This window comes from Salvelinus alpinus, chromosome 12, assembly GCF_045679555.1.
Source record: "Salvelinus alpinus chromosome 12, SLU_Salpinus.1, whole genome shotgun sequence".
Classification (NCBI taxonomy): Eukaryota; Metazoa; Chordata; class Actinopteri; order Salmoniformes; family Salmonidae; genus Salvelinus; species Salvelinus alpinus.
The window spans coordinates 20634153-20660634 of NC_092097.1; the positions used below are offsets into that span (position 1 = coordinate 20634153).

The 26482-nt window shown below is 41.0% G+C and overlaps 1 protein-coding gene across 1 annotated transcript in view; it reads right to left on the reverse strand.

Annotated features, from left to right (window-relative positions):
- Nucleotides 1-26482, reverse strand: part of LOC139535658 (calcium/calmodulin-dependent protein kinase type 1-like) — an 89585-nt gene that overhangs the window by 61946 nt on the left and 1157 nt on the right. Inside the window, exon 2 of the mRNA XM_071335291.1 lies at nt 5880-5993. Coding sequence (XP_071191392.1) covers nt 5880-5965 — 86 coding nt within the window. The 5' untranslated portion in view covers nt 5966-5993. The remainder of the gene's footprint in view (nt 1-5879; nt 5994-26482) is intronic.

Below are 26482 nucleotides of genomic sequence, written 5' to 3' on the forward strand. Positions count from 1 at the left end.
ACTCCTGTGTTCCAATGGCACATTGTGTTAGCTAATCCAAGTTTATCATTTTAAAAGGCTAATTGATCATTAGAAAACCCTTTTGCAATTATGTTAGCACAGCTGAAAACTGTTGTCCTGATTAAAGAAGCAATAAAACTGGCTTTCTTCAGACTAGTTGAGTATCTGGAGGGTCAGCAATTGTGAGTTCGATTACAGGCTCAAAATGGCCAGAAAAAAAGACTTTCTTCTGAGAAATGAAGGCTATTCCATGCAAGAAATTGAAGATCTCAAACAACACTGTGTACTACTCCGTTCACAGAACAGCGCAAACTGGTTCTAACCAGAATAGAAAGAGGAGTGGGAGGCCTCGGTGCGCAACTGAGCAAGAGGACAAGTACATTAAAGTGTCTAGTTTGAGAAACAGACGCCTCACAAGTCCTCAACTGGCAGCTTCATTGAATAGTACCCGCAAAACACCAGTCTCAACATCAACAGTGAAGAGGCGACTCCTGGATGCTGGCCTTTTGAAAATACCCAAAACAATGAATTTAGCAGTATTCATTTTATTATTATATTTGAGAAAAAGAACACAGCATTATCCATGGCAAAATGCATAGAATTGCAGGAAACTAGCTTTAAATTTGCAACATTTTCTCTCAGGTCCATGGCAGAATATGTATTGTAGATTTGGGGGAATTTTGCTTTAAAATTGCAACATTTTCTCTCAGCTAACCCCCTTTTTGATCCAGAATCTTTTTTGAACACATTCCCAAGTGACATTGCATCAAATGCATGTTGAAACGTGCAGACTGGTACACCAAAGCCTTTTAAACAGCTCAACTGGATAATAGGTTTAGCCTGATTCCATTATCCAGGCACCAAGAAGAGATCAGAACACAGATTATTCAGCAGTCTGAAGACAGGCTTTATTGGTCACATATACGTGTTTAGCAGATCTTATTGCGAGTGTAGCAAAATGCTTGTGTTTCTAGCTCCGACAGTGCAGTAATATCTAACAAGTAATATCTAACAGTTTCACAACAAATACCCAAAATACACATAAACCTAAGTAAGGAATGGATTAAGAATATATATACATATATGTCAGAGCAGCATTGGACTAAGATACAGTGGCATAGTATAGAATACAGTATATACATATGAGATTGGCGATGCAAAATGTACACACAATTAAAGTGACTAAGATATCGTAGAATAGTATAGAGTACAGTTTATACATATGAGATGAGTAATGCAAGATACGGAGACATTATTAAAGTGGCTAGTGATTCCTAATCTATGTCTATAGGCAGCAGCCTCTGGAGATGGCTGTTTAACAGTCAGGTGTGTAGTATAGAATACAATACAGTATATACATATAAAATGGGTGATGCAATATGTAAACACAATTTAAAAGTGACTAAAATATCATAGAATAGTGTGGAGTACAGTTTATACATATGAGATGAGAAATGCTAGGTAAGTAAAAATTATTAAAGTGGCTAGTGATCCATTTCTACAAGTGGCCAGTGATTTCTAATCTATGTCTATAGGCAGCTGCCTCTGATGTGCTAGTGATGGCTGTTTAGCGGTCTGATGGCCTTGAGATAGAAGCTGTTTTCAGTCTCTCAGTCCAGCTTTGATGCACCTGTACTGACCTCACCTTCTGGATGATAGCAGGGTGAACAGGCAGTGGCTCGGGTGGTTGATGTCCTTGATGATCTGTTTGGCCTACCTATGGCATCAGGTGCTGTAGGTGTCCAGGAGGGCTTGAAGTTTGCCCCCGGTGATGCGTTGGGCAGACCACACCACCCTCTGGAGATCTTTGCGGTTGTGGGCGGTGCAGTTGCCATACCAGGCGGTGATACAGCCTGACAGGATGCTCTCAATTGTGCATCTGTAAAAGTTTCTGAGGGTTTTAGGTGTACAGCCAAATTTCTTTATCCTCCTGAGGTTGAAGAGGTGCTGTTGCGCCTTCTTTACCACACTATCTATGTGGGTGGACCATTTCAGTTTGTCAGTGATATGTACGCCGAGGAACTTGAAGCTTTCACCTTTTTTACTGCGGTTCCATCAATGTGGATAGGGAGGTGCTCCCTCTGCTGTTTCCTGAAGTCCACGATCATCTCCTTAGTTTTGTTGACGTTGAGTGAGAGGTTATTTTCCTGGCACCACACTCCCAGAGCCCTCACCTCCTCCCTGTAAGCTGTCTCATCGTTGTAGGTAATCAAGCCTACTACTGTTGTGTCATCTGCAAAGTTGATGATTGATTTGGAGGCGTGCTTGGCCACGCAGCCATGGGTGAACAGGGAGTACAGGAGGGGGTTGAACACGCACCCTTTATTAAACAGCATCGCAATACAGTTCCTCACAGGGCGTCTTACTGCCTGTTTGAATTTGTATTTATTAGGGATCCCCATTAGCTGCTACTCTTCCTGGGGTCCAGCAAAATTAAGGCAGTTTATACAGTTTTAAAAACATTACAATACATTCACAGACTGTGTGCCCTCAGTCCCCTAATCCACCACTACCACAGATACACTTGAAGTCGGAAGTTTACATACACTTAGTTTGGAGTCATTAAAACTCGTTTTTCAACCACTCCACAAATTCCTTGTTAACAAACTATAGTTTTGGCAAGTCGGTTAGGACATATACTTTGTGCATGACACAAGTCATTTTTCCAACAATTGTTTACAGACAGATTATTTCACCTAGAATTCACTGTATCACAATTCCAGTGGGTCAAAAGTTTACATTAATTGGAGGTGTACCTGTGGATGTATTTCAAGGCCTACCTTCAAAGTCAGTGCCTTTTTGCTTGACATCATGGCAAAAATCAAAAGAAATCAGCCAAGACCTCAGAAAAAAGGTTGTAGACCACCACAAGTCTGGTTCATCCTTGGGAGCAATTTCCAAACGCCTGAAGGTACCACATTAATCTGTACAAACAATAGTATGCAAGTATAAACACTCAGGAAGGAGACGCGTTCTGTCTCCTAGAGATGAACGTACTTTGGTGTGAAAAGTGCAAATCAATCCCAGAACAACAGCAAAGGATCTTGTGAAGGTGCTGGAGGAAACAGGTACAAAATAATCTAGATCCACAGTAAAAACCAGTCCTATATCGACATAACCTGAAAGGCCGCTCAGCAAGGAAGAAGCCACTGCTCCAAAACCGCCATAAAAAAGCCAGACTATGGTTTGCAACTGCACATGGGGACAAAGATCATACTTTTTGGAGAAGTGTCCTCTGGTCTGATGAAACAAAAATAGAACTGTTTGGCCATAATGCCCATCGTTATGTTTGGAGGAAAAAGGGGGAGGCTTGCAAGCCGAAGAACATCATCCCAACTGTGAAGCACGGGGGTGGCAGCATCATGTTGTGGGAGTGCTTTGCTGCAGGAGGGACTGGTGCACTTCACAAAATAGATGGCATGACGAAACAGGAAAATTATGTGGATATATTGAAGCAACATCTCAAGACATCAGTCAGGAAGTTAAAGCTTGGTCGCAAATGGGTCTTCCAATTGGACAATGACCCTAAGCATACTTCCAAAGATGTGGCAAAATGGCTTAAGGACAACAAAGTCAAGGTATTGGAGTGGCCATCACAAAGCCCTGACCTCAATCCTATAGAAAATGTGTGGGCAGAACTGAAAAAGTGTGTGCGAGCAACAGGCCTACAAACCTGACTCAGTTACACCAGCTCTGTCAGGAGGAATGGGCCAAAATTCACCCAACTTATTGTGGGAAGCTTGTGGAAGGCTACCCGAAACGTTTGACCAAAGTGTAACAATTTAAAGGCAATGCTACCAAATACTAATTGAGTGTATGTAAACTTCTGACCCACTGGGAATGTGATGAAAGAAATAAAAGCAGAAATAAATAATATTTCACATTCTTAAAATAAATTGGTGATCTTAACTGACCTAAGACAGGGAATTTATACTAGGATTAAACGTCAGGAATCGTGTAAAACTGAGTTTAAATGTATTTGGCTAAGGTGTATGTAAACTTCCGACTTCAATTGTATACAGTACAAAATCCATGTTATCGTGTGTGTGTATGCATACGTCTGTGCCTATGTTTTGTGTTGCTACACAGTCTGTTCCATAAGGTGTTTTTTGTATCTGTTTTTAAATAAAATTTTACTGCTTGCATGAGTTACTTGATGTGGAATAGAGTTCCATGTAGTACTGTGCGCCTTACATAGTCTGTTTTGGACTTGATGAAGTCAATCTCTCCTCCACTTTGAGCCAGGAGAGATTGACATGCATATTATAAATATTAGCTCTCTGTGTACATCCAAGGGCTTGTTAACCAATCGTTTACATGAAAAAACATTACAGGTTTAAAACCCTCTTTAGATCAGATACACGCAGACAGACCCACAAACACACAGGGAACAATATTCTCATCATCACTGTTGATGGGAGAAACAGAGCCACCCATCCACCACTCAGGGCTAAATGAAAGGCCCTGTCCACTGGATTAGTCAACACTTTAGTGTAGAAGGCCGACCCCCTCAAACCTAAACACAGAGCTGTTGAAAGGACAGACTTCAAGCTACAACTGGCACTGACCAAGCACGGGATGTCTCTCTGAACACCTGATTGTATGGAGCTACAGCTGCCCCCCGATTGCATGTTTCCTGTCTTTTCTCTCTGTCTGCTCCTCGTATATGTTAGGCATTCAGTAACTCTCAACCTCTCATTCCTCTTCAGCAATGGCCTGAGCTAAGCAAAGATATTGATAAAATATTTATTTCCCTTGTAAGGCCTTTTTATGTGTTAATGTATGGTTCCTCACTATAAGTGGTCCCAGCATGAATATAGTTTGTCTCTCCTGTAGATTCTGGTTCCTGTCTGTCTCTTTCTCTTTCTCTCTCTAAGTCAGGGAAAAGGCACCAAAGTCCCTCTGCTAACTGCTTCCTAGGTCAAGGGTCAGCTCACACGTCGACACACACACACACTGAGCAGGAAAACAACATCACTGAAGAATGTTCTCACCCACCAGGGACCATGTCAAAATAGCACAGCTGATGTCAGCTCTATAAAAATGTAACATCTCTGACAATGTACAGTATTTTAGCTTGCACTTTCATACTTGATGTGGCCCAGAATACCTAGCACGCCAGTGATGTACTTTCCACTCAAATCACATACAGACATGAAACACAACACACTCTGGAAACTACAACAACAACAACAAAAAGCTCAATATGAAAAGCAAAAGTGCAAAATCCCCCCGGGCCATATATAATTCAGTGAAAAGACATGTAACACATCAAAGTACTGCTCAGAGCAAGGCAGGTTCGGATGTTAGAATACATTATCAACTGGACCAGACTGACTCGTACTAAGGACACATGAGAGCCTAGACACACACAAACACCTCAACAGTGTAATCTAAAACCATGGGGGAATTTTCTTCAATAGGCTAGTAGACCTCAGCATTAATAATAACCAGTCATGGGCATGACGTCAAGGTAGAGTCCTGATCTGAGCTCACTGCATTCAGAGCCAAAGGGCTCTTAGTGAAGAGAATATCCCCCAATCACTCAAACTTTAATAGACTCTATTAGCAACTTTCTGCCCACACGCCTGCATTAAACATGACCAATATACCTAAAGAGGTCGTCAGTCTGTGTTAAACATGCAAAAAGGTAGAGGTACAGAAAACACATGCAAATGTCCCTCTGTATTTATAGTGGTGTAGCCTGAATCTGAATAACACTGCTAAGCGTTCCGTGTGAACTCTTTATGGTGTTTAAATGAGCAGAGAGATAGCAAAAGGCTCAGACCCATGCATGCTAGTTATACTGTAAATTCACTATTAAACTATATCCTCAACAACAGAATGGCCCCTTAGTGAGATATGATTTCAACACTTACGTCCCCAGGATCTCCTTGAAGTTGAAGTTCTCCTTAACATCTGACGTTTTCTTCTTCCAGGAATGTCCATCGTCCCCCAAAGGCATCTTTCTTTTCTGGTGGTTGGATACAATACTGGAGAAGAGGAGGGAAACTTAAATCACTCACTGTTCAACATGGGGAAAAACTGGTCAGGCAAACACTCTTTCTGGATAGTTGTGTACCCAAATATTTGTCTATGTATTAATTGTAATTGAAAGAATAAGGGTTCTTGTTTTTGAGGATAACAGAATAGCTTTGTCATTCCACACTAAAAAAATTTAAAAGTCAAAGAGATAATGGATGACTAAAAATTTAACTGGGCTGTACATATTTTGGCACCTTTTGATTGACACACAAATGGTTTAGACTTACCTGGAAACTAAGTCTGATAAAGTGAGCTGTCAGACACTTAAAACCATTAGAATGTCACCAAGAATGTACAAACTTCTACAAATTGCTTCAGGTGGGTTTGCGGTCAGTCCTGCTCTTCCTTTACCTCATAATCCTGAATGAACACAATTTAAGCTTCCCTTCAACATCTCTTATTGCTATTCTTACCAGTCTGTGCACCAAAAATAAGTAACTTTTGTAACTATAGTTGACATACTCACTCGCACTCTCAGTCTCACATTGAATATCCCTTTGAGCATGGTGAAGTTATTAATTACACTTTGGATGGTGTATCAATACACCCAGTTACTATAAAGATACAGGCATCCTTCCTACCTCAGTTGCAGGAGAGGAAGGAAGGAAACCACTAAAGGATTTCACCATTAGGCCAATGGTGACTTTGTGAAAGGAGAAACTGATGATTGATCAACAACATTGCAATTACTCCACAATACTAACCTTAACGACAGAGTGAAAACAAGGAAGCCTGTACAGAATACAAATATTACAAAACATGCATCCTGTTTGCAATAACGCACTAAAGTAAAACTGCAAAAAAATGTGGCAAAGAAATTCACTTTACATCCTGAATACAAAGTTGTATGTTTGAGACAAATCCAACACAACACATCACTGAGTACCACTCTTCATATTTTCAAACATGGTGATGGCTGCATGATGTTATGGGTATGCTTGTCACTGGCAAGGACTAGGGAGTTTAAGATGAAAAAAAACTGAGCACAGGCAAAATCCTCAGTCTGCTTTCCAACAGACACTGGGAGAAAAATTCACCTTTCAGCAGGACAATAACCTAAAACACAAGGCCAAATATACACTGGAGTTGCTTACCAAGACAACATTGAATGTTCCTGTGTGCCTAGTTACGGTGTTAACTCAAATCGTCTTGAAAATCTATGGCAAGACTTGAAAATGGCTGTCTGGCAATGATCAACAACCAACTTGAAAGAGCTTGAAGAATTTAAAAAATAATAATGTGTTCATATTTTACAATCCAGGTGTGCAAAGCTCTTAGAAACGTACCCCAAAAGACTCACAGCTGTAATCACTGCCAAAGGTGATTCTAACATGGATTGACTGAGGGGTGTGAATACTTGTGTAAAATAGATATCTGTATTTCATTTGCAATAAATTTGAAAAATTAAATAAAACAGGTTTTCACTTTGTCATTATGTGGTATTGTGTGTAGATGGGTGAGAGAAAAAAATATTGAATACATTTTGAATTAAGGCTGGAACAACAAAATGTGTAATAAGTCAAGGGGTATGAATACTTTCTGAAGGCACTGTATTTGAGACTTGTTTTATTGAGTTTTTATCTGAAATTGCAGTAACAGCTTCTTACATCATGAAATTGTCGCAGTAGCTGCCGGCTTCACTGAGCCACGTCAAACAATGGAAGGCCATTTCCGATACTACCTCAAAATGTAGAGATATGTAATTCAACATTTTAGATACGCAAGTCAGACTAGATAATACATAGAATATGTTTTTTAATTTGTAACATTGTGTGGTGATTTCAGACATGGCACCAATGACTATATATGAATGAACAAAGCCATTGATCACGCGACACCATTCATTCCAATGTGAAGACTCAATAGTGCATTGGCCAAATGAAGTCGGTTAAGACAGCGTCTCATGGAAACATAACATGCGCAGTTTATGCTACTCCAGGAAGTGAAGTTGCAGGCTAGCCCAGTGCTGCCCCATCTCATTGAGTAACACAAATTTAAGGTTGACTGGGGTACTGCAGGCTGCCATTTGTATTTGTATTTATTATGGATCCCCATACTCTTCCTGGGGTCCAGCTAAATTAAGGCAGTTATACCATTTTAAAAACATTACAATATATTCACAACAGATTGCACAACACAGATTTCACAACACATTAAGTGTGTGCCCCCAGGGCCCTACTCTACTACCACATATCTACAACACAAAATCCATGTGTATGTGTGTGTGTATAGTGCGTATTGTGTGTTTGTATGCATGTGTCTGTTGCTGGCATGTCATACCTAGATTTGGTAGTCTTGCCAATGAAAAAATCCTTAAAACAGTTGGCAATATTTTTTGTGAGTAAGGAGCCATCTGATTCAATGAATGGAGGTGAGTTTGCCTTCTTGCCCAAAATTTCATTTAAGTTGCTCCAAAGTTTTTACTATCATTCTTTATGTCATTTATCTTTGTTTCATAGTGTAGTTTCTTCTTCTTTTTATTCAGTTTAGTCACGATTTTTCAATTCGCGGTATGTTTGCCAATCGGTTGTGCAGCCAGACTTATTTGCCATTTATTTTGCCTCATCCCTCTCAACCATACCATTTTTCAATTCCTCATCAATCCAGGGGGATTAAACAGTTTTTACAGTCAATTTCTTAATGGGTACATGGTTATCAGTAACTGGGATGAGCAATTTCATAAATGTGTCAAGTGCAGCATCTGGTTGCTTCTCATTACACACCACAGGCCAACAAATATTACTTACATCAATAACATAGGAATCACTACAAAACCTATTGTATGACCTCTTATACAGTATATTAGGCCCAGCCTTTGGAACTTCAGTTTTCCTAGATATGGCAACTATATTGTGATCACTACATCTGATGGATTTGGATACTGCTTTCAAGCTAATTTCTGCAGCATTAGTAAAGATGTGATCAATACATGTTGATGATTTCATTCATGTGCCTCACCTAAAGCCAGAATGGGCTTTAGGTGAGGCAGATGAACCTGTAGCCATATTGATTCAACAATATTTAACATGAGATCCTCTCTAAGCTTTACAGAAATGTGGTTCTGAATATAGAAGGCCACATCTCCACCGTTGGCATTTCTGTATTTTCTGTAGATCTTATAACCATGTATTGCTACCACTATATTCTCGGGGCTCCTGAGTGGCGCAGCGGTCTACGCCACTGCATCTCAGTAATAGAGGCGTCACTACAGACACCTTGGTTTGAATCCAGGCTGTATCACAACCGGCCATAATTGGGAGTCCCATAGGACGGTGCACAATTGGCCCAGCATCGTCTGGGTTTGGCCGGTGTAGGCCGTCATTGTAAATAAGAATTTGTTCTTAACTGACTTGCCTAGTTGAATAAAGGTTAAATACATTTTTTTTTTTTTTTTTTAAGTATTATCTAAGTGAGTTTCAGAGTTTGTCAGAATATGAAAGTCAACTGTTAATAGCAAATGATTGATTTCATGAACCTTGTTTCTTAAACTACATATGTTAACTTGGGCTTTTTTAGCACTTTTCTGGGATGCTTGATTGCTAAGTTTCCCAGTAAAGCAATAAAAACAGAGGTAGACATGCTCAGGTTATTTACAGTGCATATATTTACAGTCTACACACAATACCCCATAATGACAAAGCAACATTTTATTTTTTTATTTCAGCAAATGTATTTTTTTTTTAAAGAAATATTACATTTACATAAATATTCGGACCGTTTACTCAGTACTTTGTTGAAGCACCTTTGTCACCGATTACAGCCTGGAGTCTTCTTGGGTATGATGCTACAAGCTTGGCACACCTGTATTTGGGGAGTTTCTCCAATTCTTCTCTGCAGATTCTCTCAAGCGCCGTCAGGTTGGATGGGGAGCGTCGCTGCACAGCTATTTTCAGGTCTCACAAGAGATGTTCGATCGGGTTCAAGTCCAGGATATGGCTGGGCCACTCAAGGACATTCAGAGATTTGCCCCGAAGCCACTCCTGCGTTGTCTTGGCTGTGTGCTTAGGGTCGTTGTCCTGTTGAAAGGTGAACCTTCGCCCCAGTCTGAGGTCCTGAGAGCTCTGGAGCAGGTTTTCATCAAGAATATCTCTGTACTTTGTTCCGTTCATCTTTCCCTCGATTCTGATTAGTCTCCCAATCCCTGCTGCTGAAAAACATCCCAACAGCATGATGCTGCCACCACCATGCTTCACCGTAGGGATGGTGCCAGGTTTCCTCCAGACGTGACGCATTGTCATTCAGGCAAAAGAGTTCAATCTTGGTATCATCAGACCAGAGAATCTTGTTTCTCATGGTCTGAGAGTCTTTAGGTGCCTTTTGGCAAACTCTAAGCGGGCATTCATGTGCCCTTTTCTAAGGAGTGTGGAAAAAGTCAAGGGCTCTGAACACTTTCTGAATGCACTGTATGTTAGTGCAGGGTGAGCTGCAAACAGTGGACTTCCTGCTAGGGCACACATCCTCAGTGCTAACAGTATAACTCTGGTTCATAGGCACATGATTACTGCATACAATAGCTGTCAGATCAGCAGAGGCATTCAGGGCAGTAAAAGGGATATAAATTAGGTTACTTGCATTGTGTCTTCCAGCACCCCTGGGATAATGTACATTTGCTGAAGCATTATGACAACTCAGCAACACAATGGTTGGGATTTAATAAATTGGGCTTGAGTCATTGATAGGTCATTGTCTCAACGCAGCCTTATAAAGAATGCTGTGAAATAATCCAGGAACCCAAATTATTTGGGTGGATCCCATCCTCCTTATAATACGAGCTTTGTTTCCAGAAGGTATCAAAACTGTCAATAAATGTTACACCCACAGAGCTGCAATAGTCTCATAGCCAGTTATGGAGGGCTAAAAGTCTGCTGAACTCAATGCCACGGTTGTAGGAGGGCAGAGGGCCAGATATTATGGGGCGTTTGTTGGTGTCAAGTAGAGACATCAGTTCTTTAAAATCTGTCTTCAGCTGTTCTGAGCTGCCCTTCATAATGTCATTAAATCAAATCAAATGTTATTTGTCACATGCGCCGAATACAACAGTAAAATGCATTCTTACAAGCCCTTAACCAACAATGCAGTTTTAAGAAAAAAAAGTGTTAAGAAAGTATTTACTAAAATAAACTGAAGTAAAAAATAAACAAATAAAATAAAAAATAAAAAATAAGAAAAATAACAAATAATTAAGGAGCAACAATAAAATATCAGTAGCGGAGCTATGTATAGAGGGTACCGGTACAGAGTCAATGTGCGGGGGCACAGGTTAATTGAGGTAATATGTACATGTAGGTAGAGATAAAGTGACTATGCCTGGATAATTAAACAGAGAGTAGCAGTAGCATAAAAATGAGGGTAGGGGGAATATGCAAATAGTCCGGGTAGCCATTTGATTAGCTGTTCAGGAGTCTTATGGCTCGGGGGTAGAAGCTGTTAAGAAGCCTTTTGGATCTAGACTTGGCGCTCCGGTACCGCTTGTCGTGTGGCAGCAGGGAGAATAGTCTATGACTACGGTGGCTGGAGTCTTTGACAACTTTTAGGGCCTTCCTCTGACCCCGCTTGGTATAGAGTTCCTGGATGGCAGGAAGCTTGGCCCCAGTGATGTACTGGGCATACGCATGGATATGAGGTCTGCCTTGATTCTCCCCAGGGTGGCACTACAGGACCCAGAGTGGTGGGGGTAAACAGTTTTCCTGGGGCCAAGTTTTTCCTGATCTGGTAGGCTAACCTAACCAGGTTAAACTCGGGGTATGACATAGTAAAGAATGTGCTGTAATTATTTTTTGATATGGGCTATCATGGGACCCAAAAAAAAACTTCTGAAAAAACTACTGGCCCTAGGTAGGATGAAAACAACAATAAAGTCCTGTCAAGAAAATGATTAATCAAATCATTCTAAACAACAGTACTTATCCCTCATGAACACTTTTCTGTCAATATTTTTTAGAAGCGCTGGTACAAATGCCAGCTCGCCAACTGTTTGCCGGCAGCCCTGCTGTGCTGATCGCTGCAATGTGGATAGATGGAAATCGCCACACAATGCTATAAATGAAGAAACATAACCTGTCTGTATGATCTACTGTCTATGTATTTTATTTTTAGAATTGGCTTCCATATAGAACAGCTCAACATATCAACTCCTCGTGAATTTAATCCATTTTGAACTATTTAACCGATTATGTAAAATGTCATCCTAATAACTCTATTCAGTGAGAATAAGCCCTGTCAGTCTGAGCATGCCATGCAGGATGATATAATACATTGTTTTGGTTTTTATCTGCCAATTCAGTAGCCTGGTATGATTACATATCAGGCTCCTGAATATGGTGGTTAACTATTTGTCTAGTGAGTTTTTCCCCTCATCATAGTGGTCTCTGACTTGTGGTCAGACTCGATGACGTGAAAAAAAAAAAAAAAAAAAAAAAACGTGTGCCTTTTTTCAATGCTGAATTCAATGTCATTGAGAAAATGTATTTTTTTTCTGCAAAAATAATTTCTGAATTTAACAGTAATTCAAGTACTAACTGTAATCATCTAGTTTTTCAAAAGTATCTATAATCTGATTACAATATTTTTGCTGGTAACGTAACCGATTACAGTTAGTTTCTTGTAATCCGATGACATGTAACTGATTATATGTAATCAGTTACTCCCCAACCCTGTTGCTCGTATAAACAGGGAGTCTCACGGCATGTGCTAAACCCACGTAGATGTGATGGGGTACAGAAGGTGACTGCTGCATGGTGTTATCAGTGCCACCACATGAAACCCTTAGGAAACGTAATGTCTGCCTCTTTCTTAGCATGACCAGCCCCCACCAGCAGCTAATGACACTGCTGCTAGACGCACACACACACACACACACACACACACACACACACAGACACACAGACAGACAGACAGACAGACAGACAGACAGACAGACAGACAGACAGACAGACAGACAGACAGACAGACAGACAGACAGACAGACAGACAGACAGACAGACAGACAGACAGACAGACAGAGGTTCATTCGGAGGTGCCTTTCCTTCCTCGTCTGAAGTTGGCTTCTTGCATGTCTCCATGGAAACCCCAGAGAGGTATGCTGGTATCTGCAGAACCAAATTGCACCAGGTCTAATGGCTAATGTCAGCTGAAGTAGTGTTTATTTTAGTCACATTGGTGTCGGTGCATGGTGTCAATGCGTGGTGAACGCACACACAGAGGTGGGCAAATCAACAGATACCTCAGGGCCGTGCCTTGGCCTTTAGTCAAAACTCTGGCCAATGTCACAGCCAGGAAAGTCCCAGCAAAAAATAGGTGGTTACCAGAGTTATATGTTCTAAATTCCAACTCATGTTGGTAATGTAATTGGTCCCAACTCTATTGGTTACTTGTGAGACCATGACCAGTGATGGAATTACAGAGGAGCTGTGTGTAGTTCTGCAAGTGAGGATGTGAGAGTGAGGAAGGCATTACATCCTCACTGAAAATACTTGAATATTCCTTTTAACATGACAGGATGTGATTTATAGAAGAGGAACATTGAAGAGGTTTGAATAAGGTTTATCACCCTTTTTAAATGGTTAATCAACAGATATTTTTGTATACAGTACCAGTAAAACGGTTGGACACACCTACTCATCCAGGGTTTTTCCCTATTTTTACTATTTCCTAAATTGTAGAATAATAGTAAGGACATAAAAACTATGAAATAACACATATGGCATCATGTCGTAACCAAGAAAGTGGTAAACAAATCAAAATATATTTTATATTTGAGATTCTTCAAAGTAGCCACCCTTTGCCTTGAAGACAGCTTTGCACACTCTTGGCATTCTCTCAACCAGCTTCACCTGGAATATTTTTCCAACATTCTTGAAGGAGTTCCCACATATGCTGAGCACTTGTTAGCTGCTTTTCACATGATCTCCGCATGTGTGGTTCCCACCGTGAAGCATAGAGGAGAAGGTGTGATGGTGTGGGGGTGCTTTGCTGGTGAAACTGTCAGTGATTTGTTTATAATTCAAGGCACACTTAACCAGCATGGCTACCACAGCATTTTGCAGCGATACGCCATCCCATCTGGTTTGCGCTTAGTGGGACTATCATTTGTTTTTTAACAGGATAATGACCCAACACAACTCCAGGCTGTGTAAGGGCTATTTGACCAAGAAGGAGAGTGATGGAGTGCTGCATCGGATGACCTGGCTTCAACAATCACCCGACCTCAACCCAATTGAGATGGTTTAGGATGAGTTGGACAAGCAGAGTGCAGGAAAAGCAGCTAACAAGTACTCAGCATATGTGGGAACTATTTTGATTTGTTTAATAACATTTGTGTTATTTCTTAGTTTGTCTTCACTATAATTCTACAATGTAAAAAACCCTTAAATGTGTAGGTGTGTCCAAACTTTTGACTGGTTGTGTATTTGCTTTACATAATTTTGCCCGCCAGTGAAGGCTATATAAATGAAAGGAACAGAAATAAGAAGTAGGCATCATAGACCAGCATGCAAAGCAATTTGCTTGGGGAAGCAGTAAGAGGAAGTCTAGTCAAATGTGTGACAGAAAGAAAGCCCTGTCAGTTATTTATGTTATTTATTTAGGTCTGGTAGCTTGTCCTGCATCTTAATAGTCTAGTGCAGGGATAGGCAACTAATTTCCCTCCAAAACATTTTTACACACATTTTAGGAACTCAGTCAGGGTCTCAACGTACTGTTGTTAGTTAGAATAGTAGAATACAAGGTGCAATTTCGAAATGTTGTTGTTCATCAGCAGTCTTTCTCTATGTCAGTCCAAATGTGTGGAATTGCAGGAAATTAGCTGTAAGAGAACTAATTTTCCACTCCCCATGGCAAAATGAGTAGAATTGCATGAAATTAGTTATAAAATTGCAAAATCTTCTCTCTGCCCCCTGGCAAAATGTGTAGAATTGCAGCAAACTTGCTCTAAAACAGCAACGTTTTCTCTACAACCTATGGCAAAATGTGTAGAATTGCACAAAATTAACAATAAATCTGACATTTCTATCTGCTGTCAATAGGGGCCACTAAAATGTTTTGCTCGCAATGGGTGTGTGTGTGGGGGGCCCTCATGATGACTTCCGATTTTTTATGGCCCCTATCCCATTCAAAGTTGCCCATCCTTGGTCTAGTGGCTTCTACGCTCTCCTCTTCTCCTCTCCCTCGTCTGCACTAAGCGGAAAGGACGGAATAGCTGAGAGAAACATGGTGGACATGTACAAGGGTATTCGCTTACAACATGTTCAGTTATTATAGATCAGAGCAGATGAAGGAAAGTAGCCATATACAGTATACAGTATGATCTCTGAGTGCCGGTGTTATGCGCCCTTAATTGACACAGGTGCAGAGGTAGGGCTAGACGATGTGGCCTAAAAATCATATCTACATTTATTTAAATGTTTTCTCTAAATAAGCTTTGCTGTACTATTCAAGGTAAAATAGATTGCATTTCAAACAGTCAGCAATAATCAAATTAATTCAGGGCTCGTGAACATCAGAAAAATATAAGTAGGGTTGCACATTTTGGGGAATATTCAGAGGTGGAAACTTTCTGTGGGAATTAACGGGAATATATAGGAATTTACAGGAATATATGGGAATTAACGGAAATATATACAAATTAATATTAATACCATTTAAAATGTAGATGTTTTTTGCATTGGAAATATTTACCATATCATATGGAGACGGAAACAAACATTTCACCTCATCATAAGTAGACATAATTGCAAATGATTAAATCCTTCCAATAGAAATTTTAAAAACGATTTAGTTACAAATTGGACTTTAATTAAATGAGTTAACTCTTCACATGGGTTGATTTCACTGAACAACAAAAGAAAGGGAATCTTGAATGATCCCCAATGATCCATCGCATCTCCCAAACATACATCTGTATGATGCAACATACATGTACATCTGTAAAATGATTGTCTAGAAACTAAAGCTTTGGGTGTCTTCCCCTCAGGCTTCCATGTCTTCTCCCTGGACTTCCTCAATGTCCACATCTTCAACATCAGACTATGAGGCCTCATCTTCATTGTCACTTCGCAACCTTGTTAAGGATGGCTCATTGTCAGGCTCAAAAAGCCTCAAATTTGCCCGGATGGCCACCAATTCTTCAACACTTTTATTGGCCAGCCTGTTGCATGCTTTGGTGTGTGTGTTCCCAAACAAGGACCAGTTGCGCTCTGAGGTGGCTGATGTTGGTGGGATTTGAAGGATGATGTAGGCAACAGGGGAAAGAGCCTCAGATCCAAAAAGTCCCTTCCACCAGGTGGCTGATGAAATATTTTGGCACAAATGCCATATTTGCATCTCCATCCCAAAGCCCTTGCTTGAAGGTGTACTTCGCCAGACTGCCAAGAACCTTGCCCTCATCCAGGCCAAGGTGGCGAGACACGATAGTGATGACACCATATGCCATGTTGATCTTTGCACCAGACATGATGCTCTTGCCAGCATACTTGGGGTCCAACATGTACACTGTGGCGTGTATGGGCTTCAGGCAGAAGTCTTCACGCTTTTTGATGAATTTCAGAACTGCAGTTTCCTCTGCTTGGAGCAACAGTGAAGTGGGCAGGACAGTGCAGATGTCTTCTCTTACATCTGCAAGCAGAGTCTGAACATAAGACAATGCCATCCTGTCTCCCTCAATCTGTGTAATGGCTACTGCTATAGGGTTCAGGAGTTTCAGGCTGCTTACCACTCTCTCCCAAAATACATCATCCAGGAGGATCCTCTTGATGGGGTTGTCCATATCGGCAGACTGTGATATGGCCATTTCTTGAGGAGACTCCTTCTCCTCCAGGAGACTGTCAAACATGATGACAACACCCCAGCGGGTGTTGCTGGGCAGCTTCAAGTTGGTGCTCTTATTCTTCTCACTTTGCTTGCTGCGGTAGATTGCTGATATAACTTGATGACACTTCACATGCCTAACCATTTCCTTGGCTATCTTGTAGAGTGTATCCATTGTTTTCAGTGCCATGATGTCATTGAGGATCAGATTCAATGCATGAGCAGCATAGCCAATGGGTGTGATTTGAGGGTAAGACTCCTCCACTTTAGACCAAGCAGCCTTCATGTTCGCAGCATTGTCTGTCACCATTGCAAATACCTTCTGTGGTCCAAGGTCATTGATGACTGCCTTCAGGTCATCTGCAATGTAGAGGCCAGTGTGTCTTTTGTCCCTTGTGTCTGTGCTCTTGTAGAATACTGGTTATGGGGTGGAGATGATATAGTTAATTATTCCTTGCCCATGAACATTTGACCACCCATCAGAGATGATTGCAATACAGTCTGCGTTCTCTATGATTTGCTTGACCTTCACTTGAACTCTGTTGAATTCTGCATACAGCAAATTAGTAGATAAAGCATGTCTGGTTGGAAGGGTGTATGCTGGGTGAAGAACATTGAAAAATCTCTTCCAATACACATTGCCTGTGAGCATCAGAGGTGAACAAGTTGCATCCACACCTCAAGCAAGACATTCATCAGCATTTATCTGACTATGTTCTTCCATTGAGTCAAAAAAACTTCTGATTGCAGGAGGACCATGAGCTGTTGCTATCGATAAGGTGTCTGATTCATAATTTTCACCTCGAATAGAAGTAGAGGGACTTTTGTCAGAGGTTGCTTGTTGTGAGCTCTGAGGGAACTTTATGCACTTGGCCAGATGATTCTGCATCTTTGTTGCATTCTTCACATATGATTTGGCACAGTATTTGCACATGTACACAGCTTTTCCTTCTACATTAGCTGCAGTGAAATGTCTCCACACATCAGATAGTGACCGTGGCATGTTCCTGTCAAGATCAGAAAAAAATAATTTAAAAAAACAAATACAATTCCATGTACAGATAAATAGTTATGCAGTTAGATTAAACAACTCCTTTGTAATATTTTTTTAATGAAACATGTATGGAAACAGGTGAAGTAACACTCCTCAGTTAGCAGGCTCAAGCAAGCTAAACCCCACATGGTAGCAAAAACTAACTGGCAGAAATTGTTAACAAGTTAGAAATGATTTAAACACACTTTGCTGTAGGCTACTATTTACTTGTTAACAAAAAATGTCATATAAAATATATTCACCCCACCTAGTATTGTAATCAAAACTTACCAGAAAACATGTAGTCCTTGGCTCAGACAGTGTAGTAGTGTGGGCTCAATAGCATCTCATTAGTTTGCAAGATCTTGAGAATCAGATGTACATGTGATTGAAGACTACACTGCACATGTGATGGAAGAATGCACTGTGCATGCAGAGAGTTGCAATTCCATTGAACTGGGAATAGTTTAACCAAAATATGCCACAAGACCTAGAATTGCCTTATGTGTATCCCACAAAAAAAGGTTCACTGTTATAAGCTACATTTTTGATGAATTTAAGCAAAATTCCTGGGATTAAATACCCAAGGAAAATTTCCAGAAAAACTATTTTTTAGATGAATGCCAGCAAAGCCACAACACAACACTAAACAATACATTAATTGCACTATAATGGTGACAAACGGTGCCCACAAACTGTGACGGCCTACAGAACACTGTCCCAACAGCAGAGCTTTCTTTTCAGCACCATTGAGTGGATCCTTACCACCTCTAAACCTGGCTATCAGCGGAGCCTTGTCTGGCAGAGAAAGAGTTCATTCATCCTCATTTACTGCATTTAAAAAAAACATAGCTGATTTGGCTGACTTGCTTAAACAAATGTGTTTTTTACCAACAATTAATTAGACAAGCAGCCCTGAATGACGGGTCGCCACTGCATAGGACCCACTAATAATTTTATTATTTTATCAAAATAGTTTAAGCTGCTTCTTTGGAATAATCACCAATCAAGTCAGTCTATGAAAAGGCCCTTTTTGTTACAAAATTTAACCAGAACCATGCATAATGCACATTCACTAATAATGACTAACTTCTTGTTGCATGCATTATAGAAAATGGACACAGGTCTCATGAAACAATCTCTCAAGCGCAAGCCCACGTGCTAGTGAGTAAGTAACCAGCTAATCTTTATACTTCAAGTTTAGCCAACTTGGATCTATTTGCTAGCTAACAAGGCAGAACAGTTGAATTTGTCATGAACACACCCTTCTGTCCATCTCCAACTGTTTGAACAGCATGCTAGCCTGTCCTCTTTGTCCAGATGTTGAAATCAAGTGGCCTACCTTATTTTTCAGAATGAGAACGAGTTGCCAATTCCTTATACAAATGCATATTTCTATGCTTATTGCACATTTATAAAACACAGACTAGACAGCTAGTATAACAGTCTTTGGCTAAAACGCTGCTAGCAGTACGTGGTACTGCAATGACGCACACCACAAACTGAGCATTCATTTTCCAGACCCAATGATCACTGATACTCCAGTTTTAGTAGTTAAGGGTTAACTTCTCCTCTGTTACAGTAATGTCTCAATGTGTTTCGGTGTCCATATGACCAGTTATGTTGAAACAAACTTCAAATGCAAATAGTGAGTTGAAACCGCTTGTCAGAGAGGAAGAAGTGATCTCTCATCTTTGTTGTTGTGAGTGGCAGAAGGAGGGGATTGGTGTGTGTGGAAGGAAAGAGGAAGAGGCGAAGCAAGAGGTTTCACTCTCACCAAAATCTGTCAAAAATTATCCAAATGCATTTCTACGGGCATATTTTGTACCTAAGCTTGTCGCCTGTCTTCCCGCCTTTGGGACAATGACTCCCATTGCTAGGGCAAAGACATGAGCATATCATGAGCATATCAAAAACATGAATTTGAATTCATCAAATTAATTCAATATATCGCCCAGCCCTAGAAAGAGGTATGAGCAATGAGCAATGTGGTTCAGAAAGATCAAAGCTACTATAGCTGGCAATGACAGCTAGCTGGTTTAGAAAGTACGGTAGGGGATTATACTTTCATGACTTCAATTACGGTATACTTGCCTGACCGAAATTGAGGTTGATGCATTTTGCATGTTTCTATGTCAATATCATGTAATAAGCCCATGATAAAAATGCTCTGGATAAAAGCATCGACTAAATGACCAAAATATAAATGTAAAATGAATATTGCATGCTGGGTGTTATTCTAATGAGCTCATCCCTCAAACAAGACAAACTCTTTGACCAAACAAAATATGGTCAGTTAATTTCTATATTAATTAATCTAGTGCACATAAAGTTCCGCCGAGTTAAGTAAATTCTACAACAGACAATTACATTCCGCCATAAAACATGAATAGTTTGTGTAACGTTGCAAAATTTAAGGGAAGCCGAAATCACTTTTATCAGTGTTAGCAGTTGATGTTATTCTGTAATAACACAGATCTCAAAGCAAATCAGGGGGAGGAAAATATATTTATTCAAAGAGAACAAATCATAGTTGTTATGCTGGAAAGTAGATGGTTGAGGTTTACTCTTCCCTGTCCTCAGTGTTTTGTCCACTGAACAAAGAGACAGGATGTAGTTTATACCCAAGCCTAGCCCGTGGTTGACCATTTAGAAGTCCTTGCAGTAAAATTGGACCAATGACCAAATACCAAGTATCCCGTTTCAGGCTCAATGTATAGACAGTTTGGAGCAATGAGAACTTGCCACATGTAGCTATGAGTCCCGGACTGAAATTCCTACACAAATCCGAAACAGATGTTGAACTGAAAAACACTAGTTGCATTGCTCTCTAGCCCTCTTGACCTCAAGTCTTCTGCATTGTGTTTTTATCTTAGAATATTCTTACATCAGTGTACCTCGCACTTAAACACTGTCAGAGCCTAAGCATGTTGATGTATTGTATATATATGTTTATTCCACTGTACTGGCAAAATATTTTTATTTTTATACAGTGCATTCGAAAAGTATTCAGAACCGTTGACTTTTTCCACATTTTGTTATGTTACAGCCTTATTCTATAATTGACAAAATAACTTCAAATCCTCATCAATCTACACCTTATCCCATAAGGACAAAGCAAAAACAGGTCTTTACAAATTCATGCAAATGTATTACATATAAAAAAGAGAAATACCTTATCTACATAAGGATTCAGAACCTTTGCTATAAGACTCGAAATTAAGCTCAAGTGCATCCTGTTTCCATTGATCATCCTTGAGATGTTTCTACAACTTGATTGGAGTCCACATGTGGTAAATTCAATTAATTGGACATGATTTGGAAAGGCACACACCTGTCTATATAAGGTCCCACAGTTGACAGCGCATGTCAGAGCAAAAACCAAGCCATGAGGTCAAAGGAATTCTCCGTAGAGCTCAAAAACAGGATTGTGTCGAGGCACAGATCTGGGGTAGGGTATCAAAAAAGGTCTACAGCATTGAAGTTCCCCAAGAACCAAGTGGCCACCATCATTCTTAAATGGAAGAAGTTTAGAACCACCAAGACTCTTCCTAGAACTGCCTGCCCGACCAAACTGAGCAATCGGGGGAGAAGGGCCTTTGTCAGGGAGGTGACCAAGAATCTAATGGTCACTCTGAGAGAGCTCCAGAGTTCCTCTGTGGAGATGGCAGAACCTTCCAGAAGGACAACCATCTCTGCAGCACACCACCAATCAGGCATTTATGGTAGAGTGGCCAGACGGAAGCCACTCCTCAGTAAAAAGGCACATGACAGCTCGCTTGGAGTTTGCCAAAAGGAGCCTAAAGAGTCACAGACCATGAGACACAAGATTCTCTGATCTGAAGAAACAGAGATTGAACTATTTGGCCTGAATGCCAAGAGTCACGTCTGGAGGAAATCTGGCTCCATCCCTACGGTGAAGCATGATGGTGGCAGCATCATGCTGTGCGGATGTTTTTCAGCGACAGGGACTGGGAGACTAGTCAGGATCGAGGGAAAGATGAACAGAACAAAGTACAGAGAGATCCTTGATGAAAACTTGCTCCAAAGTGCTCAGGACCTCAGACTGAGGCGAAGGTTCACCTTCCAACAGGACAACGACCCTAAGCACACAGCCAAGACAACGCAGGAGTGGCTTCGGGACAAGTCTCTGAATGTCCTTCAGTGGTCCAGCCAGAGCCCGGACTTGAACCCGATCAAACATCTCTGGAGAGACCTGAAAATAGCTGTGCAGCAACACTCCCCATCCAACCTGACAGAGCTTGAGAGGGTCTGCAGAGAAGAATGGGAGAAACTCCCCAAATACAGGTGTGCCAAGCTTGTAACCTCATACCCAAGAATACCCTCATACCCTTGCTTCCATTCATCCACAAGAGCATTAGTGAGGTCGGGTACTGGCTTTGCAGTCAACGTTCCAATTCATCCCAAAGGTGTTCGATGGGGTTGAGGTCAGGGCTCAGTCAACGTCTTCCACAACGATCTCGACAAACGATTTCTGTATGGACCTCGGTTTGTGCACAGCGGCATTGTCATGCTGAAACAGGATTTTTAAAAACCTTTATTTAACTAGGCAAGTTAAATATTTAACTAGGCAGTTAAGAACAAATTCTTATTTACAATGACGGCCTAGGAACAGTGGGTTAACTGCCTTGTTCAGGGGCAGAACGACAGATTTTTACCTTGTCAGCTCTGGGATTCGATCTAGCAACCTTTCGGTTACTGGCCCAACGCTCTAACCACTAGACTACCTGCCGCCCCAAACGGCCATCCCCAAACTGTTGGAAGCACAGAATTGTCTGGAATGTCATTATATGCTGTAGCGTTAAGATTTCCCTTCACTGGAACTAAGGGGCTTAGCACAGACCATGAAAACAGCCCCAGGTCATTAGTCCTCCTCCACCAAACTTTACAGTTGGCACTATGCATTCGTACAGTTAGCTTTCTCCTGGAATCCGCCAAACCCAGATTTGTCCGTCGGACTGCCAGATGGTGAACCATGATTCAGAATGCGTTTCCACTGCTCCAGACTCCAATGGCTGCGAGCTCTACACCAATCCAGCCGACGCTTGGCATTGTGCATGGTGATCTTAGACTTGTGTGCGGCTGCTTGGACATGGAACCCCATTTCATGAAGCTCCCGACGAACAGTTATTGTGCTGACATTGCTTCCAGAGGCAGTTTGAAAGTCAGTAGTGAGTGTAGCAACCGAGGACAGACGATTTTTATGCGCTACGCGCTTAAGCACTCGGCGGTCCCATTCTGTGAGCTTGTGTTGCCTAACACTTCGCGTCTGAGCCGTCGTTGCTCCTAGACGTTTCCACTTCACAATAACAGCACTTACAGTTGACTGGGGCAGCTCTAGCAGGGCGGAATTTTGACAATCTGACTTTTTGGAAAGGTGGCATCCTATGACAGTGCCACGTTGAAAGTTACTGAGCTCTTCAGTAAGGCTATTGTACTGACAATATTTGTCTATGGAGATTACATGGCTGGGTGCTCAATTTTATAGACTTGTCAGCAACGGGTGTGGCTGAAATAGCTGAATCCACTAATTTGAAGGGCTGTCAACATACTTTTGTATATATAATGTATCTTAAAACAAGCAACAATTCTTTCATATCAAAACAGTAGGGCTTGAGACTTGCATAGGAGGCGACAGGAGCAGATAGGAGCCCAGTAATAGAGGGAAGTTGAAGGAGAGCACATGCAGGTAGAGCTGATGACAAGGTTCAGAGAGGAACAAGCTTTTCTGTTTGATTAGATCGTTTGCGTTTATCAGGAAATTTCAAGAGGCCCAGCGACATATCCGGGAGGTCACAGGATCGAGCAGGTTTTATGGATATAAAGATATAACCATAACCTCATTCCTAAGAGCTAGTTGACATGCAGCATTCACCGTTGTTAAGTTTATTGAGAGAAACGCTGTACTCACTGGTTTCCCATTGCTGCGCAGTGGACAGAAGAAACACACACATACAGAGAAGTGCTGTCATGTATGAGGAGGTTTGACAAAATGGGACTATCTGAAACCTGTGACCTCACAGGCTTGCAGCAAAAGAGATAAGGAGTGCCATTTTAGATGTACTCAAACTACACACACACACACACACACACACACACACACACACACACACACACACACACACACACACACACACACACACACACACACACACACACACACACACACACACACACACACACACACACACACACACACACACACACACACAAAGTAGATGGGCCCATTGGCTCATCACCCATTGGCTCATCTTCAGTGCACTCATAAGCGCTCTTGCTTAATTAGCCTTCAGTAACATGCAATGCAAACTAATTTATATGAACCTCATCACTGAGTACAATCTGTCTTTAAAGATTTCCCAGCTTATTGCTCTTTATTGTATAAAGTCATCACTCACTTACTGATACAGATCCTTTCCTGATTACACACTTTCCATAAATGATGTGTGTTTAGTTGTCATATCAATGTGTGTGTGTGTGTGTGTGTGTGTGTGTGTGTGTGTGTGTGTGTGTGTGTGTGTGTGTGTGTGTGTGTGTGTGTGTGTGTGTGTGTGTGTGTGTGTGTGTGTGTGTGTGTGTGTGTGTGTGTGTGTGTGTGTGTGAATCCGAGGACCAGTCAGAGCAGAGGTCACAGAGAATAGGGACAGAGGTGCGCAGAGGAACAATGGCAATTGAGGTTACACAAAGTAACAAAAATAAAACAAATCTGGTTAAAAACATGGTAAATTATAAAAATCCTTCAATTTATTTATGGCAATAAACATGCTATACGTTTTCACAATCGCTCTAGCCTAACATAGCAACTCCAGACAAGTCTTGAGAAAATCCATGGTGTATCCCCAGTCGCTTTTATCCACTTTAGTGAAAACACCTTCATATGTTTGGTCTATTGATATAACTTTACATCCAGTGGGGGCTCCTCAGAGGAGGAAGGGGAGGACCATCCTCCTCAGTGAATTTCATAAAAATAAAAATAGGTTATCCTGTTTAGATAAAACTATACTTAATATATTAATGTCACCAAATAATGGATTAAAACACACTGTTTTGCAATGAAGGTCTACAGTAGCCTCAACAGCACACTCTGGGGTCGCACCATGGTGTATCCAGAGGAGGACAGAAACTAGCTGCCCTACGGCTAAACAATGGTGCTACCCCAGAGTGTGCTGTAGAGGCTACAAAATCTATGAGGCTAATGGTTCTCTCCCCCTTCCATAGACTGACAAAGTATTTATGACGACTTCCGGAGGATGTCCTCCAATCTTTCAGAGCTCTTGCGGCATGAACTGGCATATTGTCCACCCAATCAAATGATCAGAGAATGACTGAAAGAATAACCTACAGCTAGCTAGCACTGCATAAAATGTGGAGAGTAGTTGACTCAAAGAGAGAAAAAGACAATAGTTGAGCAGTTTTTAACAAATTATTTATTCAAAAATGAACGACAAGCAAGAGAGAGATAGAGAGCTAATTATATTTAGGTTTATTTTTTTTCACTTTCACTTTCTTAGCTAGCGAATGCAGCTAGCTAGTTTATCCTACTCAAACACCTGGCTCAAACAGAGACGGATTGTTAGCTAGCTGGAACTCTTCCAAGTCAAGGTAAGATTTAGTTGTATTAATTTATTGCCACCAGGGAATTCCAGTGTAACTACTAAACTGCTTGCTGTACACTGTACTGCATAATTGTAGCATGTTTAGTAACGCATTTAGATCTAGTAGCTATGTTGACTATGATATTAGCTAATATGGTGACAACGGTGTAGGCTGTGTGTACCGGTTAGAAGTTATGGTATGAAGGTTTTGCTTAGAATGTTTTTTTAGCCTGGTCACAGACAGCTGTTATTTTTTAATTTAAATTATATTTAACTAGGCAAGTCGGTTAAGAACAAATTCGTATTTACAATGACGGCCTACCCCGGCCAAACCCTAACCCAGACAACACTGGGCCTAGTTGTGCGCCGCCCTATGGGACTCCCAATCACATCCGGTTGCACTGAAGTCCACAAGCGAAGGGAAAAGGTGAGAGGAGGAGAGCGCGTAGATGTGAGAAGGAATTATACAACGAGCATTATTCATTGATATGCTGCAACATCTACTCTGCCTCTTTCCATTCGTTTTGGCAGAGGCTGAGGCTTACGTACAGGAGAGCAAGTGACAACATCTGACTTTTTTCTCCGTTTTTTTTCTCTTTTGTCTCTTCATTCCAACCGATTCTGTTGAAAAACTTTTCTTAAATGGAAGCAAACGAAACGGGGATAAGCATACCTTAATTTGTCCAAAATAAACTCTCATTTGCAACTGTTTGGACTAATTACACCCTAAATCAGATAGATGAAGGCAAGAGAGTGCAAGGCGGTATTGAATGTGTCACTGGCTTTCACCTTGATTAATAAAATGCTTATTTTATTTTAGGCTAGGTTGTAGCAACCTCATGATGGGTATAGGTAAAATGTTAGTATCATGTAGTAGCCTAAGCCTATCAATTTCACATTGAGCTGGGTGAATGGAATATGAATGACAGTCATCCAATATCCTGTAATAGAAATAAGATCATGTTCCCCCCCAAAAAAACTGTTT